The 19,108-nt window shown below is 44.2% G+C and overlaps 1 protein-coding gene across 1 annotated transcript in view; it reads left to right on the top strand.

The window, feature by feature from the left end:
- Positions 1 to 6,766: 6,766 nt before the first annotated feature.
- The window catches only part of VOPP1 (VOPP1 WW domain binding protein), a gene marked incomplete at its 5' end in the record, with an annotated part of 66,539 nt that continues 54,197 nt past the window's right edge, over positions 6,767 to 19,108 (top strand). Inside the window, one exon of the mRNA XM_080340118.1 lies at positions 6,767 to 6,817. Within this exon, the coding sequence (XP_080196244.1) occupies positions 6,767 to 6,817 (51 nt within the window). The remainder of the gene's footprint in view (positions 6,818 to 19,108) is intronic.

Below are 19,108 nucleotides of genomic sequence, written 5' to 3'. Positions count from 1 at the left end.
GGGTGCATAGACATTTAGCCAGATCATCCTTTTTTTCCATTTGCAGATTACTGTACCACCTAATAAAGACTCTGAAACAAAAAGTGGCTCAGTACATATTTATAAATAAATTACATCTGGGTTACTCAGCCTCAGCGATAGCAGGCAGTGGCCATAAGGGGAGAAGCACTACCACCTCCTCTTCCCCTATCCTGCCTACCTACCACAGGCTCTCACTTTCCCAAGGGAGGATGCAAACTGCATTTATCTGCCCCATGTCACTAGCACTCCATGGCTTGCAGACCATCAGTGGTACATGTCTCACCACTGGGAATCTCCATTTCAGACCATTTTCATCCTTGTGCACTATACTGCTTATGTTCACCCTGCTTTGTTGTGCTGTGCTTTTTATCATCGGAGTCCCACCCCACTCTGTCTCCTTGTCCTCTTGTGCTTTCCAGACCCGACAAAATCTTACTCGTTTTCTGACCCTGGTTGTGTCTGGCCAAAGTTAGACTGTTTCATCTGATCTCCCTACCTCCCATAGATGCAATTCAGCCCTGTTTTCTTCCCCTGGCAGACATAATCATCTACCCAGAAGACCTGTTCCTTTTGTCTCCTTACAAATCATTTGAAGGCAACATAGAAAGTTACTGTCTAATTTGACAGCATTTCATACTTACTCTGCTCAGGTTTGAGGCAATGTGGACCATGTCTAGCTCTAACAGCATGGGTTCAAACTTCTGAATATCCATTGTAATCAATAATAGGAGCTCAAATAGGAATTCAGAGCCTAAATGTTTTGTTGGCACTGTGCTTTAGTCCTGTAACAATCCTCTGAATGAACTTAACCTTCCTTAATCCCTCCACCAAGCCAGCATTTGACCTTTCACCATGGACTGCAAACAAAGAGTTTGCATTTGCAAATGATTCATCTTGCAGGAAAAAATAATCCCTCTGAGCTCCTGAGTTCTCTGACATAAAGCATTAGTATCTTTGCTGAGAGGATAAAACTCCATTCTTGATTGAGAAAACTGAACAAAAAAGCATTTGACCTGATTGACAGAGCTATTTTCATTGCATTGGATAGTATGTTTAATCAATGAGCTTTGTCCTCAAGAATACTGTATGTGCTGCTCCTCAAAATACTGTTTGCTATAGAATTATTTGTTTAATATGATGGACAAATATCTGACTCCACCAAGAAAGCCTGAAAGTCACAGCGTGTGAGCAGCAGGGTTGTTCTTTGGGAGCCCAGACAGGGTGCCTTATCAATAATCACTCCACCCTTCATTTCTTAGCATATCTGTTATGTTTTCTTGGCAATGGTGTCTGAAGTGGTCACAGATTTCCAGTGTGGTAGTAGATAGTGACTGTGACTCCTATGGACTCTTCTTTGGAGGTCTCCAAGTACAACCCAGTAAGCGGCCATTCTGTTTAGTGAATTCTATTTAATTGCAGTAGTTATGGAAAACTGACCTCTTCATGTGCCTTGCAGACATTAATGATGATGCTGGCATTACATTAAAAAATTAATATCCGGATGTATTGGAATACTAAAATACAAATCATGTACAGTTTTTTGACTGGTGCTGCTCAGTTCAATAAATCTTTCCATAATAAAATTAAGTTGTAGGAGGTATAAATATTTACATTATCATTTGAAGGAGGGCTAGAATGCCTGGATCATCTCTCTAAACTTACACTGACTCTTACTGAAGATAACAGAGGTACTGGGAATAACATGCTACTGAATTTGTAGGAGGTTCTTAAAACTTGAGCAAGTTCTGAGTCAGATTTCCTTTGAAGTTGCATTTAAAGTCAGTCACAGTGAGCAGTTATTGGTGCAAGTGACGAAAAAATTTTGTTTTTATTCTGGGAAGTTGGATTAGAATTCAACTATTATTCTGCCAAGACACTACACCTTTGTGTAAACTGCTAGAAAGTTAGAAAAAATGGTCACGGTTATTTTGAAAATGTCCCACATGTCTTAAAAGAGGCACAGGAATTAAAAACCAAACAAACAAACCCAAAACACAAAAAAAACCCCAAACCAAACCAAACCACCAACAACAAAAAACAAATAAAACACACCATAGATAAACAAAGTGCTTTGAACAAGATACAGAAGCTGTAGAAATATGACATCATGTTTGTCTTAGCTGGTTATTGCATTCATTAATATTTTTTCTACCTGTTTTTAAATGAATAATGCTAATGTAGTTTCTCAACAGATATCAGTGATGATTTTGGAAGGCTGACATTTACTGAATATTTTATGTCATTTAAAAGAGCTTTATTTTCCTTACTGAAGGGTATCACCCTTTACATAGTTATAAAAAACAACAACAACAAAATAATCTCAAAATGTATTTGAGGTGATCCTACACTTAAAATAGAGAGTTTGGAAAGCACACAAGAATTTGACTGATTTTTAATAGCACATGTGAAGGAGGCAGTGGCATACTTTAATAAATACAGAATAGTGGATGTACATAATTTACAGTTCATGCAGAGAAGCAAATGACAACATTGTGTTTGTTTGTTCATAATAAAGTTGTTACCTGCTTCACACACAGCCCTTGTGGAATTGAGTATTTCTCAATAGTATTAGAAACAACGGTTTCAATGTAAACAAACAAACACTCAATCAAAAGCAGTTTGTAAGCACTATATTCTTTAAAAATATTCACCAGTCTGAGTTGAAAATAAATAATGCCTACAGAAGACACACGTGTATATATACTGTGAGTCCCCCTTAGGATATTCTGTGCCTGTTACTCAATTTGAAAAAAAAAATGGTAAAGGATTGGCAGTCTCAAAAATAATATATGCTTTTATGCTTCAGGAAATAGAGATGGCCAAGTAAAAGAAATATATTGATATCAGCACCTCCACTGAGAGAACAACGGCAATATTATTGAGGAACACTTAAGAATGCACAGAGGAGAGGGATATTCTGAATATTCCAGATACAGAGGAAGCCTCGATCAGATAAAATAACGCTTCATTAATGCTACTGTTCCTGAAACGATTTAATTTTTTTACAATAGATATATTTGTTTCTATTCGCAGATTCTGGGTGCTCTACAGTATTAAGCTCTTTGAACAGTGTGTCCAAAGAAAGACTGGAATCAGGATATGAAGGAAGGGGATGTATTTTTACCTAGGGACCTCGGCTCCAACAAAAGCCTTATCTCATTTCACTGTTGTGTCAAACCGGCACGGTGTGTGCGCCCTGCCTGCCTCGCAATGAGCTGCAGCACGGTGGAGAGAAAGCGTTCATTTATCGCCCAGACAGGCTCCAAGGGGCTCTGCTGCAACTCGCACTTTTGCTGAGAAAATGCTGTGTGCTGGGCTAAGTTCATTTGTACTCAAACTCCATTACAGCTAATGGGTTTTCCCCAGGGATGAAGATGGTTTCTTGAGGCTAGGCTGAAATAAAAGAAGACATCACTTAAGGGAGCTGAGATATGACTGAAATGAAACACAGAACCATTTATTCCTGGGTCAGGAGCTGGTTTTACTTTTTCAGCTTATCTCTTGGCCTGGAAAGCATTTTAGAGCATAGGATATCCATACCCTTATCTAAGCTGGATAATAAACTATGCACTGGGAAGTATATGCTTCCAGACTGTGTGGCTTTCTCTTCCTCCAGCCTGCCGCTTACATCTCACTCTGGCTAATCTCTCTATCAGATGAAATCAGCATTCTTTTTTTTTCCCCCCCATATTTTTTTTTCCCCAGCTGAAACTTTCTTTTTTGAAGAAAAAAAATCCAATGCTTTCTTGGTTCTCAACCTAAAGTTGGTAGTGATTCACCTGTTAATAATTAACTGAAATGTATCTGATAGTTGGCTCTTGTCTATGCATATTGGGTAGTGAGCCATCAGCTGAAAGTGCAGGCAGTGTTGGTCTTCAAGCATGGTAGTAGTGTCCTAGATTGCCAGACTCCAGATTCCTCTTCTACCTTCTCTTTATGCCTTAGTGCTTTCTCAAGTCTTCCTGGAATTTGTGCTATAAGGGTTTTTGCCAATCTCCAGACTGCCAGAGCATCCCTGTTGGTAAATAATGCAGCACCAGTGCTCAGCACTGACATTCAGATTCATCTGGTGTCCCTAAACGGGTCAGGCTGTTTGGCTTCTCCACGAAGAGTCATCATGTCTCAGTGTTTCTCTAAAACACCACTTCCTGGGTCATGTAACACAGAAACTGGGAATGGGAAGGGACTTTAGTATTAAAGCCGTATGTCAGGACAGGGCTTTTAAAACTGTCCTTTTCAAACTTGTATGAATTGAACCCTTTTTGAAGTGATGCCTGACTTTGTAGTCGTGTGTTGAGGCAACACGATCTGATCCATCCTAGATGACACTCAGTATATAATGTGTCTTACTCTATACCCCTGATATAAGAAAGTGTGACTTTTCAAGTCAGACTATATATAGAGACTTGTATGTGTAGGTGCCTCATTCAGCCTTCACTGTTTGACAAAGTGATGGCTGTGACATCACCTCAGGCACCTTCTAGCAAATTCAGTAAGAGATGTGAGTGCTCATCTTAAAAACGCACCTCACAGCCTCAGACTGTTTGGCATCAAATAGAGGTATCAAAATCAGTGGTAATTCAGGAAGGATTTGTACAGACTGCCTTGGAGTACACAATGTCACAGAGTGTGCAGAAATTTGTTTAAGTTTATGTTTACTTCTTACGTAGAGTACATGACCCGCGATGTATGATTAACGGTACAGCTGGAAGCTGCTCCTAAACTCCCACGAAGTTCAGTGTATTGAAATAGTAACTACCTGATGACATTTCACTGGGAAACTTGGCATCAGGACACGGCAAGTTTCTTCCTTGAAAAGTATGACAACAAGGAAATGCTTGAACAAAGGAGCTGTGTGTTGCAATGATAAACTGATTGTTTTTAAATAGGTAGTCCCCAAGAGGACAGTGGGAGGTTATACCTCCTTCAGAAATGCTGCTGGGAAAGGTCTATCATTCAGAGGGAAACAAGGAGAAGGTAAAAGTTTCCCTTGCCCTTATCTATCTTGATATTTTCCTGAGGACTAAGCACCGAGCTCTCCTTGCTTTATAGCAAGGGCAGGAGACCTCTAGCAAACTCTGGTCCCTCCTAAGCTTAAAGCCTCCTTCCCACCAAACACAGTGCTGCGTCTAGCTGTGGTAAGGGTGGGAAAAGGCTTGGAAAAGGAGGCTCAAAGCACCTGGACAAGATGACAGTGAAGGAAAAACCCAGGACATAACTACACTAGTCACCTGTCATGGGGCTCACTGCTTTAGTCAGTGTGCACCTCCGATCTGGTCTCGGACCAGTCCTGAGACATTTATAAAAAGATAACCCCGGGCCGCTACCAAGCATGCTGAGGAAATGAAGGACCAGTGTGGGGGCACAGTCTCTGCTTTGAAGTGCTAAAGATGCAGGGGGGTGAAGCCCACCTGCCCGGTTTCAGTTCTCACCCACGAGGCTGACAGAGGCAGCACTGGTATAGAATCAGAACCACTAAATGCTTTGGATTGGAAGGGACCTTCAAAGAGACCTTTAAAGTCCAATTCCCCCTGCCATGGGCAGGGACTTCTTCAACTAAATCAGGCTGCTCAAAGCCCAGACCAAGCTCACTTTGACTGGAGAAGGGACCTCCACAGCTTCCCTGGGCAACCTGTTCTAATGTCTCAACACCATCTCTGTAAAGAATGTCTTCGTTATGTCCAATCTAAATCTGCCCTCTTCCAGTTTCTAACTGTTGCACCTCATCTTGTCGCTACAGGTTAAATGTCTGTCCCCAACTTTCTTATTGGCCCCTTTTACACACTGAAAGGCCCCAATAAGGTCTCCCTGGAGTCTTCTCCAGGCTGAACAACCCCAACTCTTTCAGCCTGTGCTCATAAGGAGAGGTGTTCCAGCCCTCTGATAATTTCTGTGGCCTTGCTCGAAGAGGTCCATGTCTTTCCTGTGCTGACAACTCCAGAGCCGGACAGGATATTCCAGGTGGGGTCTCGGGAAAGCAGAGCAGAGGGGGAGAGTCACGTCTTCCCACTGCACTTGGCCTCGTTGAACTCCACGAAGCTCACGCGGCCCCTGCTGCTTCTCTTCGGGGCCGGCACCCGAGACGCCCCGACCGGCTGGTCACCTCCCCCGGGGGACAACGCGCAACCCCGCCCGGGCGGGCCGCCGGTCTGTGGGGCCAGGGCAGGTCAGCGCGGCCGACATCAGGGGCAGACCGCGGGAAGCCGACCGGGAAGCCGTTTACTTGCCCCTCGGGGCAGTGGAGAGGGGCGGTGATCCCGCTCCCTCCACCCTTCGCCGTCGCCACCGCCACCTCCCGGCCGGGCAGCGGGGCGGTGCCGGGGCGGGCCGGCTCCTCTCCCCGCCCTCAGCCGCGGCGGCGGCCGGCCTCTTTGTGCCGCCCGCCCAAGCGTCGCGTTGCCCTCCGTGTCGCCTTGCCTCGTCGGGGCGCTGCCCGCTCGGCTTCAGCCGCCGCTGCTGCTGCCGCCGAGGGGATCGGCGGGTCAGCTCGCCCTCGCCCCGCTGCGGGGCTTCCCGCCTTCGTCCTCGCCCCGCCGCCGCTTTACTCCGCCTCGTCCCTCGGGCTGCCTGTCAGCCCGCCCAGCTCGCTGCCCCTCCGTTCCGTTCCTGTGTCCGTGTCCCTCCCGCCGCCCGCGGAGCTCCCCCGCCGCCGGGGATGGCGCCGCTGACAGCGCCCGTGCGCGCCTGAGCCGGCAGGGGCGAGCCCCCCGCCGCCGCGGGAGGAGGAGGAGGAGGAGGAGGAGAGATGAACCGCTTCCAGCCCGGGGTCGCGCTGCTGCTCTCGCTGCTGTGGGAGGTGAGGTGGGCCGGGGCGGGGGGCAGCGCGGCTCTGGCTCCCTGCGGTGGCGCCGACAGCCCCGCGGCGGCTGGTTCACCCGGGAGGGCGGCGCGGGGGTCGGCCATCAGCTGCGCGGGCGGCGGAGGGGAAGCTGGCAGCCCGTGCCCAGCCTGGGGGCGGGAGGTAGTGTTACAGTATTCATTTGGGGTTAATGTCTTTGCCGGAACGGGCTGGGCGCCCCCGGCTCCCGGACAATGACCCATCAGGAGTGTGAGGGAGTGGGGCCGGGCTGGGCAAAACCCGGCTCTGCTGCCTTAGGAGGTGCAGTAGTTACGGCTGTTTGCAGCGACCTGGCTTGCTGTCTTTTTAATGTTTTGTTGCGGGAGCAGTAAAAGATGATCTGTGGTGTGTTGGAGCGGAGTAACCCGGGACCTGTAGGCAGGGACAGAGGCTGTTGGACGCTGTCTCTTTCTAATCAACTGGTTAGCTCTCCAAGGGACACGAAACGTGTGCTTTTCAGTAAGGGTTAAATGGGAGGTGCTTTTTAAAATTTTTATTTTAAGTGTCCTTTAGTGGACACAATGTACATTGCGAGGCAGAGGTGCGGTGGCATCAGCTCAGGAGGAGCCCAGGCGGCATGGAGCAGCGTGGTTAAACTTCTCGGAAAGCCTGGATAGCGCAGCTTTAATAGTTAAAGCAAACAAGCCGACAAAAAAAATCCCCTAGTAGCTTAATTTGAAGGGGAGATTTGTGCCACGCAGTTATGTCATGGGACTAGGAAATCAACTCCATTTTTAGCAGGCAGATCCGTAGATGTTTCCTGGTGACGAGCTGTCTCTCGCTCTTTGGTTTAGTGTTTGGGTTGAGTTGGGGGCAGGCTGGGGGCATCGGTGACCACCCTGGAACGGGTTCGTCATGGACATGCTGCCATGTGCAGCTCGTGGTGGCAGGTTTGTCAGCGTGCCAGAGTCATCATCAGGACACATGTAGTGGCAGTGTACTGGGGTGACTTCAGAAACGCTTGTGGGCTTGTCTTGGGTACATCTTTACATTTATAAAGCCCAGAAGCAGTCTAGCTGAAGGTGTTGGAGGTGTGGAGAGCTGTGTTGCTTTTGTGATGGAGCAGTTCAGACAAAAAATGAATTATTTTTTTAAAAAAACAACGTGCCACCAAAGCCATACATGGAAACTAGAGCGCTGGCTGTGTAATTACTGTTTTCGGTAATGGATATAATTCATGAAAATGATGCTTACTATGTGTTTATGCCACCTACATAGATGAACGATTCCTGGTATGTTGCCCACTATATCATCTAGCATCATCCCATTAAAACACTCAGATCCAAATCACCATTTAATGTAAACAAATGTAACTCTTTTCAAGTTAATTGGGCTGCATCTCATTACCCTGGCTGTAAACCTGGCCCAGAGCCTGGCCCGTAATTGCTCCTTGACTCTGCAGACGCTCTACGAATGGCAAAATGTTGATTAAATGAAACGGGCACTGGCATTTCCCAGAGGGAATTTATTCATCTAAGGGTGTGAAAGGCTTTGCCCCTCTAGGATCTGTTTGATTAGATGTTTCTGCTCTCTTAATGCGTATTCTGAAAAAGATCCTTCATGCCTCAGAAAGGTAATTTGCATAAATCCTCTTTGGATGTAGCCCATGTTGCTGTTATTTAAGCTTTTATACTGGTTTAGTTTTATTTATTTATTTATTTATGGTAATCTAGAATGTTTGTTTTGCCATCTGGTTTTGTGGATTTTGTTTTTCTTTTTTGGAAGTGCTTTGCATACCTTTTTAAATGAGGTCCTATGTAAATAAGTATTACAAATTGCTATAAGTTGTACCCTACAGAGAGGAGAAGAAAAAAAATAGATCCAGAAACAAAATGTTGGGAGATAACTGAATTGGAAACATCTGGTTGTTCAAGATTTTTTTTTGGTATTTAAAACTTTTGCTGTCTTCTGCACCAACTTCCATACTGGCTGTTCTCTGAGAAAGCATTGTTACATATTTTTAAATCTGTTTGCAGCTTTGGCATGATGTTAGTGAATATTTAACACAGTGTGAGCAGAGGAATATATTTTTCATTCAGCATTTTGGAAAAGGCTTTGACTGTTATCCAAATAATGGGAGGGGAAAGAGCCATTTAGCCCTTCAGACCAATCTGCAGTAGTTTACTGATGTTTAAAGTTCTCCTTGCTTAAATGACCCAAAATACATGTTGCAAGATGTTAATATATTTTCTGTCTGTGTTCATTTGAAAGTGCTCTTTCTGGTTATACGGATGAATGGAATATAAACTCTTTCACAAGTAAATATACATCAAACTCAAGGTGGGTGTGAGTTTGGATGCAGGAAATGCTTCTTTGTGGCTTTCAGGTTGAAGCCAAGTCAGAAACTGGTTGAGCTGTGCTCTCACAGAGAAGTGATGGTTTGCTGTTCCTGATGTAAAAGCAGGAGATGTAAAAGGGACCAAGGGTCAGGGAAAGGTGCTTGCATGTGCTTACAGGTGGTTTCTTGAAGACAACTGAAGGCATTGCTATTGAAGCAGAATTTACACATAAGAAATTGCTGGTTCTTGATGCTGGGATGCTGGTCTTCAGAAGAGCTTGAGATACATTAATTACAGAAATGCCCAGAGCACTGTGGTGGTAGGAAAGGGGAATTAATTCTGAGTTTTTGTGTTTGACAAGGGTTTTCCATCACAACCACAAAGACATTATTTTCCTCCCATGATGGAAGAAAAATCTCAAACCCCTCCAGTTCTGTTCTGAGAAGACCTTGCTGTTAAGAGAGGAAAGCCAGAGATGTCATGGGTTTTGCTCACAACTTAGGCATCATTGAAAATTTTAACACATAAGCTAAACTGAAGAACTTTTAAGGTGGATAAGTTGACAGGTGATTTTAGTTCTTGCAAGGAGAAATTAATACTATTGAATCTTCATCCATCTGTCCTTTTCAAATTATTTTGACTACTTGGAGGTAGCAGTGTATTACTAACCACAGTTGCCTGAAACACTGTTTTTCACCAGGAACCCGGCTGTCTGGTAGACATGTAGTACCGGGGTACGTGGATTCAACATTCACAAATAGCCAGTGGTCTCGCTTACTAGTGCAGTTCATGGTTCCATGTACAGGACTGTCTTTTGTCTCAGTTTTGTATGAGTAAATAGCTCTTAGTTTTATGGAAAGCTTTGAGGAGGTCCTTAAAGTGATGTCTGTTTGGGGTATAGATCAAGATTTTCTGCTTTTATTTCATCAGATATCCTAAGGGCTTTGGCCAGCTGAGCTTAAATGTGACTTTAAGTAGTGTTATCTTTGAGGTGAGGGAAAAAATAAAACCAAACATGCAGCCCCCCGCCCCCTTGATGATGAAACAAGCTTATTTTCAGCCTGAACGGGAGCACCAGAGTATCTTGGTGTGGCTTGCTTCTCAGACTGAGTGCTTGCTTTCTCTCCCACTATCTGCAGAATTGCTGGGAGGAGGAGAGCTGAGCAGAGCTGTTTAAGCCCAGTAGAGGCCCCTGCCTGTGCTACAGTGGTAATAAACAAGGTGTTTTATTGTTACTGCTGCTGACTAGCTTGCTGGATACCATCTTCAGCTTTCAAACTGTTGAATAATTTTAGGTGTCTAAGCTTCTGGTTGGCCCATATGTGTGCCCAGAGGAACCCAGGAAGTAATGCATCTGCTTGAATATGTAAGTCAAGCTTTTTAGTGCTCTGTATTAAGGTAAGCTGAGGCCGTTGGTGGTTGCTGTAGGTGGTATGAGATGTGGGTGAGAATCCCATCCCTACGGTTTCCACATGGCTATATAAAATTTAGATTATCACTTTGATATCACACATTGATATTTCTACATACTCAGTTTCTCATTACTAAAAATTACAATGTGGATGCTGACAGAAATACTGATGATTTGGTACTTGGAGAAAAGTGATCAGTATAGTCCTCTTGTTAATTTGTCAGATGAAAGATACTACAAAAAGAGTCAAGTGCCTTTTTAAAAGAATGAAAGAATGGACATGTCATATGAACAGCAAAATGTGTTATCTTGAAAGAAAATTCAAGCGCTCCTGACAGTCTGTCATACAAGATTTATTTAAATAAAATCAATGTTTACTAGCTGCTTCCCACTCGGGTAACTGCTATGTGGAGCTTTTTAGTATTATTTTTGTAAGTGGACTTCAGCAAGACAGATTTTGGCAAATAAGATAAACCTAGAATCTCTGCAGAGTTTGGTGGGGTTTTTTGGTTTGTTTTTTTACCCTTGTACAAACACATAAAGATGGTCAACATTTTGATCATAGTAGACACAGATAGAGTTCAAGAAGTTGTGAGGATTATGAAGAAACACCCACCCCCTGAGTTTCTGATACTTTTTTCTATTATTTCTGTCCATTAACTGTCAGGGTTTCCTTTACATGCAAATTACAGGAATGTACACGCCCTTGGATGTACAAATGTGTATGCATACCAGAGTTGCTATCTCCATGATGTCCCTCTCTGTGGAAGCCCACTGATAATGTCCTATTGATGTTTTAACTCTTGTGGCCATTGCATCAGTGGGTGGTGGGAGGAATCATCCTGTCCAAACTAGTGGGAAAACATCTATGTCCAAAACTCTGCAAAGGAGTTTTTAGTGCAGGTGTGTCCACTAACCTTTTCCCGCTTGTTAGTTTTAGTTATGTAGGGGCTTAGCAGCCTAAACAACTTCCGTTTGGTTTGGTTTGTTTTTTTCCTTATAATCTTGTGGTGGTTGAAAAACAAATATTGAATTGCTGAGCGAAGGCAGGAAAGAGCTTGCTTCTGATTTATGATTTGGGGGTCCAACTGGTGCTGGCAAGTCTTCCCTGCGTCTTGACAGCAGCGAAATGGGCTGTGATTTCCAGGCAGGAGGACTGAGCCTGCACACTTTTCTCACTTTGCTCTTGCTGAAGAGAAGACGGATTCATGTTTGCCACAGGAAGAGAACGGTGGCCAAGTGCCATTTGCATCCTCTAAGAGGAGGTGTGACTAGCTATGCGGTGGGGACTTTTCGGTGTGGGGTTTTTTTAAAAATCAGAAAAAGCATCTATAAAACCTTTTTACAGCAGTCAAAAATGTTTAGCACCTTCCGTTATGCTTTCTCTATAAAAGGAAAGTCCTCTGACTCTCTTATCTCGGTACTTCCCACTTGGCTAATGCAGGTATCTGGACAGATGTATCAAACTTGATCAAAGCAAGGCTTTAGTCTTCAGCTACTTTTTTTTTTTAAAGCAGATTTAGCTAAGATCAGTGGGGAAAAAAAAAGGCTCAATGGAAACTTTGGTTTACTGTAAATTTATTTTGGTTTACTCCACTAGGAAGAGATCTAGGAAAACTGGAATGACTGTGTCAACATACAGGTTTCCCCTGCTCATTTGTGTAGACTGAGTTTACAGGTAGGAACAGATCAATGCTTGAGCTAATGCTACAGAATTTAAAATAAAAATTTCTAATTTCCTACTGAGACAAGGTAGCTACTGATGTGCTTCCGATCTCCTGTGAAATCCGCAAAGTAAAGTAAAATCTGTATCATTAAAAATCCTGCAGAAAGCTAGCATTTTGGAATTTTTAAGCCTAATTTTTGCTGATGCTGCATTGCTTTGTATCCTCAGCAATGCATCTGTTTCCACAGCTTTTGTGTTTTGCTGAAGGCTTTGGTGAAATCCTGTTAGTATTTCTTATGGCAAATACAAACTTTCTTCTGACTCGCAAGAGGTAAAGCCTTTCTAAACCAATCTTTTTTCTTTGCTGGAATAGTGCCTTTTGGGCAACAAATCTTAGGTTTGTCTGAAGGCTGGGGATACAGCCTGGGATCCTGGGCGTTAAACAGCCCTTCTAAGACAAGGGAACATAAGGTCTCAAATGGTGGATATGATCACTTTCCTACCATCAGTAAGGTAGTAATACACAAGATGAAATACCATGCCGGGTATTTTGAGGGGCCGTGAGAGGGCGAGGGTCTGGGTTTATTGTATGCTCTTTTTTTTAAATTTTTATTTTTCTTTCTTTTTGAGAACAATGTATCTTGACAGGTTTCTCACATTTTAAGTGGAAAAGTTTTCACTTCTGAGTTAAAAATGTCTTCTCAAGTGTGTCTTCGGCTTTGCATTGAATAGGTGTTAACTAAACCCTTAAGTAACTTAAATAAAAATCTCTTCCTCTTTCTCAATGACTCAGCTTTCAGTCTTGTAGATTTTTAGAAGGAAACTAATTACCAAGGAATGGTTTCTAGTCTATGTCTGATCCAACACAGGGGCAGGCTGTTGCTGGCAAGTATGCTTGCCCAGGTCTAGGTACCATCTGGCTGTGGAGGAATTGGATCAACCCGCTGATGCTGTGGAAGACTAACCCACCAGCACACTTATTGTTTCAGTGCATTAGATAGAGTTGCAGGACAGACAATACTGCATTTGTAAACAAAGAAAATCCTACGGACTTTTTCCATGCAATGCTAGAAGGAAAGACTAGCTGAGTCTGTTTCTTGTTTTCCCCTGAAAGATGGTGTTAGATAAGACTAACTTCTCCAGATGGTGTCTTGTTGTTTTCCCACATCACTTGCCAAGTGTCCATCAGAGCAGAAGTTCTCAACACAGAGCTAATGACCTCCTGGGCCTTTCTTGTCTGTGCGACCGGAGAGGCTTGTGGCTGGAGGCCATACCCCAGGGAAGGTTCACCATCAGCTGCAGCGCAGGAGGGACCATCATCCTCCAGTCCAGCTGATGGATAACTGAACCCAGCAGTCCTTCAACGCACCATTCCCTCTATGTCTCTTGTTTGGAGGTCTGAAAAAACAAACAAACCACAAAAAAAAACCCTAACAAACCACACTTTGGCTACATCCCTTTCACTGGAGGTGACCATGAAGTGATCTGCGCCTTTGGTTCGAAGTTCAATGACAGTGGAAAGCTTCTGTTTTTGGAAGCTGCACTCAAGCTCTCTATGAGCAGCTTGTTCGTTGCCTGCCAGAGTAGGAATGATGATGTGCCAGGGTGGACTTTGTCTCTCACCCCTGATGTTGGTGGGCACCATGCAACTAAATCGCTGGCAATAGTCTGAGGGTGGATCCTTCCTTGCACTGGTGGAGTTAGAGGTGAGGATCACAGACCTCAAGTATGCAGCCCATACCTGTACAAATCTGTCTTTCCAATATGCTAAGTTAAGGCAAGTACATTTAATGTGTTTTTATGCCTTTCTAGTTACAGATGTTTGGTCTGTTTCGATCCTGTCTTAGAGAAGGAGCTGGACAATCCTGAAATGAAGTTAATATGAGAGGAATGTGAGCATGGGGGAGGGTGGCATGGCTCTCATTGACAGCAGACCAAAGACCACGGGCAGCATGTGTTTCAAGAACCTTACACTTGATGTGAGAGGAGTATTTTGTTGCACATGTTCTTCTTCTTGGGGTCCAATGGTGCTGCCACCTAAGGGAAGGTGATGCTTCTGTAGACCTGCTCTGCTTAGCTCAGTGTTGGTAGCAGTCTGGTTGCAGTGACAAATTTGTGCTACCACTGAGCTAAGAGCTGGTAGTGTGATTGTGATCTAGAAGGTTTAGTTTTCAAGAAATTAGGAGCTCTGTCAGAGAATGTATACTAGGAAAAAAAAAAACAAGCCAATGTTTGTAGTAGCAAAAGCAGGCTTGTTTTAAGTTGCTGCAAACTTGTTTTTTTCGCTGGCACAGTTATTTCTTTTTGCACACCTGAGGGATGTAGGCAGGCCAACAAAATTCTCTTGTGTGTCCTGGCCTGAGTTTGTATTTCTTCCTTTCTGAACAGGAGGCATGCCTTGCCTAACTGGACAAGTGTAGTTGTTTATACCACACTGTTTTTTGTACAGTCCCTTTAGTGTTGACACAACAGATTGATACTATAGTGCTTGTGCTGCACAGTGACTATTTAGTATGGTGGTGTGATAACAGACAGTGTAAAGGTCTCTACCTAGGGAATTGCCCAGGTGTAACTCAGTGTTTCATTTCTCCAAATTTTATGAAATCTCTTCACTGAAGTGGATAGAAAACTTGTTAACATGGCAAATTCCTTTCTGCTTTCCCCACAATATCTCTGTAAATGCAGAAAGTGGGTGCAGGCGCTTCTCGCTGTGGTGGGGGACTGTAAGCGTGCTTCAGCTCTTGCTGCAAGAACTGGGCAAGGATGAGTCAAGCAAGTGCTTTCTTTCATTTCTGTTCCTCGGGGGGAAAAATGTATTGCTCATTGCTACAGATAATTATCTCAATACTGGCATGAGATCCAGAAATTCACTGCTGGATCTCTTACAGTGTGAGTTCCCAGTTCAGGGCCCTACTTCCCTACCACATTTTGAGCAGAGGATTCAACCCAGTGGAGGAAAAGGTAATGGATGTAAAAGTCCATGTTCATTTGTTCAAGTTCCGTTAAGTTTGGCAGGATTTCAGTCAAAAGAGAGAGGGAAGCCTTGCTCTCTGAAAATGCTGCTTTCAAGTGGTTGTCCAGTTGCCTAGCCTAAAAAAAAAAAAGGCGGGGGGGGGGAGGAAGGGCTGTGTGAAAGGTCTTAAATTTGCTTTTACATGGCTGCTTTTCTTTTGAAGGCTGACATAAGCTGCTCCTGTGTTGTGTGCTGCCTTTTCTGTCCCAAAGACATATCCCTACCAAGGATCACTATGTTTTGAGTGCTGAGGATGCCTGCCAGTCCTGAGCTATCAGCAGTGTCATCACAACATGCACTAACATGTGCCAGTGGGATTCTGTGTGAGGGACTGGCAAAACTCTGATCTGCTTTTTGATTAAGGCAACTCATACCTCCTGGCTGTCATACAGAAGTAATAATAGCATATGGGATTGGGTTAAACCTCTCTAGAACGTGGTCATCTTGTAATTCGAGATAGTGTAAGGTAACGTTAAGATGCTTCATTATTTTTTTCTGTAGCTGAAAAGATAAAAGTCTCTATTCCCAAACTCATGCATGTGTGTCCCTGAATAAAGTGTATCATGCCATGCTAAAGCTGGGGGTTTGCCTGCATAGTGCTTAGGATGACCTATATTTCTAGGGAAACTAGGGAGAGGAGGAGGCAGTAAGTGCCAAATAATGGTCAACTACTAGTTGCAAAACCCTGAGAAAAAGCGAAGGCAGATGCCTTTGGATTTGAGTGTCACTTGGAAGAGGAGAATTGAGATTGGTGTCATTATTTTGTTCTGTCTTCCATTCCTTTGATATTTACAGAATGAGGACTTGGTTTTTTAGCAGTGTTAATGCCTTGTTGTTGAGAGGCTTCAGAGTTCTGGATTTTCCCTGAATGGCAGCAGGACGCAGTGAGCTGAGCTTAGTGCTGAACCCGCAGTGTGGTAATGTAAAAGTGTCCCAGGATTTGCAGGTGATCTGCAGATCTCAGAGGCCGTATTTTCTGAAATATGGGACTCAAGTTGTGCTTCTCCCTTACTACAGGGAACACTTTTGGTGCTGGCTTATTAAAGCACTGGGTGAATGTTAGTAAATTGAGTCTCGTTATGCCTCATAGCTGGCAATTGTCTGCATAGATGTCTGCAGTATTCCTAGACGGCATCAAAGGAGATCCTGAAAATGCTCTAGGAAATGCATTGGGCTATGCCCAAAATCTTCCGGTGGGTGAAACTTCCCAGAGTGGCTATGCTGTCCTATGCTGCCAGCATGTGTGTGTACGCCCATCATGAGGTGCCCTACAGGAACACATTTTGCACATTTTGGTTGCTGATTTGCCTGACTTTCCCAGTGCACGGAAACCGTAGGCATGGTTATGGCACAAAGCCAGAGGCATTTGGATTAAGCTTGTTTTAATTCTGTAGTAATCTTGACCTCCTATTTTTATTAAAGCACTAATCCTGGGTCCCATCCAAAATCCATTAAAAGTCAATGGAGACATCTCAGTTGTTTTTAGTGAGTGCTGGGTCATGTTGCTCAAAGAGTGCGGGGTGCTTTTGACTTTGCTGTCTCAACCAGCTTGAGGTGCAGGTGATCTCATCTTTGTGTATCTTCTGGAGCAGTGTGGGCAGGGGTGCTCATGTCTTCCCTGGGCTGAAGGCATGTTATATATCACTGCTTCTGAAGAGCTTGGTTGCCTCAAGTCGGCTCTTGCCGTCGCTCATCCGTGTACCTGCAGCAGCCAGCACGTCCACCCACGGTGCTGCCGGTGTAGCTTTCCTTGGAGAAGGAGCTCCTTCAGCCGGCCACGGTCACCCGCCGTGTTGCATAAGGAGAAGAGCATCGTAGTGATTATATAAAAGGGATTATGTAACTGGGTAATTTGGTAATCGCCTCTCCAGTGAATGCTAAGAATAGCTTGTGAATATGCGTTTATTTCTGTGATAGCCATCCACAGTGATTAAGCGCTGGAAACTGTGGGTGTCGGGACGTGGTGCAGGGTGAAATACTTGGCACTTGATGTGTGTGTGTTTGCACTGAGGCTTCTCAGCTCCATCGCCCCCTGTGCCACTCTGGTGAGAAATGTCAGCTCCTGTTCTCCTTGCCCTGTAGCATGGTGTGACCTGCTATGCAGGTACGGTGATGGCGTAAAACTGCTCTGACTATAAGTTGTCTTGGCTCTTCTGGTGAATCTGTGCTAGCTGATGGTGGCATCTTTACAACGATGCACAATGCGTAGGCAGAGCAGGTGATGGAGAAGGGAAAATGTGTTGCTTCTCCATTAATTTGGGCCATTTTTGCTTTCTCTTGTTTCCCAGATTATCTGTTCTTTTGTGCTCAAGTTGCCAGTACCCTTCCCATGTGGTATTGGTGGGTGTTGGACAATTTCCAGGATCCCGTTGAAGTGCAAAGAACCTTCTGGGCTGCTTTGAGACTACTGAGAAGGCAACATGTGCGTCAGCCTGGATCCTACCTGTGTCTCTGCTTGTGGGTTTATCCCTTACTTGCAGAGAAGGTGACTCATGAAAAAATTGGATACAGCCAAAGCTAGCAAGAGCTCCCTTAGTGCTAAATGAAGTGTTCGAGCAGAAACTGGGGAGGAGGTGGGTGCCTTTCCTTGCAGTCTCTCAGCCCTGAGAAGTTTGTGCAGAGTTGGACTAAGGATAGCTTGGGAGGAAGCGGGAAGGGGGTGAAAGGCTGCGGCAGGGAGAGGAAGCAAGCAAAAGGAGCTGAGCGCCAGTGATTCATATAGGAACATCAGTCCTGGATCTGAAAATGTTCCTGCAGTTCTCAGCTCGACTGCCAGAGTCTAGGTAGCTGCTGGTGTGTTTGGTTTTGGTTTTTTTTTTTCCTTTTCCCTCTTGACTTCCCCTATTCTTGCTTTTGCCGGTTTTTAGTTTTCCCTCCTGCGCACTATCCTGAAGGTATAGTTGCCACCTTTTCTCTTTGCTCCAGTAACATCATCTTGTCTACCTTGAATGCTTTATTGGCACTTCATCTCTTGCTGCCTGAAGCTCAAGCTGTTTAACCTTACCTTCAAGCTGCCACATAATCCCCTCCACCTACAGCACTGACCTGGTTTCCCACTCCTCTCGGCCTTGCTCCAGTCTGTTTTTTCACCCTTCTTGGCTTAGGATAGCTTTCTTCTCTCTTTTGCCCTGTTATTGATTTAATGATTTGCAATAGTTTTCACTTCCTTGGCTGCTGAGACCCTGTTTTTTTTTTTAAAATGCTCTAACTTTTTCTGTAATTTGCTCTTCTCTTCTCTTTTCTAGGCTTTCTTCAGTCCCATCTATGATTCAGCCCTGGCACATCCCCTTTCCATATGGATTTCACCTCTCATTTTTTTACTGTCTCCTTTTTGCAGATGGAAAGGCTGTACCATCTGCACTTAGAAGTGCCCTGTAAATCCATTTCTTGCGTGTTGCAATTAGGTGTAGTATACAGATTAAAAAAATAATTAAAAATACTTCTTACTTGAAAGATACAGATTTTCATCCTGTCCCTTCTACTGGAGTATCTGTTTCCTTGCGTCTTTTTCCCCTTTTTGTATGTTGGGATAGAGGTTTGAGAGTTCAGCTTTCTGCATCTCACTAGAATTCCCTTTGCAGCATGGGTGACCCCTCATTACAGTGGGCTGCCCTGTATACAGACCCTTTCTGCTTCATATTTATACTCCCTCTTTTTAGTCGGATATCAATCCTGGAATACACTGCTGTTGCTGTCAGGGTAAAGAAGTGTTAGGGGAGTGTTTTTAATAAACATACGGTTGTTGCATAATGTAGATGGAAAATAGGCAGAGGAGATTGCGTGTGCAGCTGGTAAGCTTTCTGTGAACTGTAGAGAATGGGGGCAGGCACAGGCCATGGGTAATAGAAAATTATTATGATACTATCTAAATTCTCAGATG

The sequence above is a fragment of the Nesoenas mayeri genome, assembly GCF_963082525.1.
Source record: "Nesoenas mayeri genome assembly, chromosome: 2".
Classification (NCBI taxonomy): domain Eukaryota; kingdom Metazoa; phylum Chordata; class Aves; order Columbiformes; family Columbidae; genus Nesoenas; species Nesoenas mayeri.
This window is presented reverse-complemented; position numbering and strand designations above follow the sequence as displayed.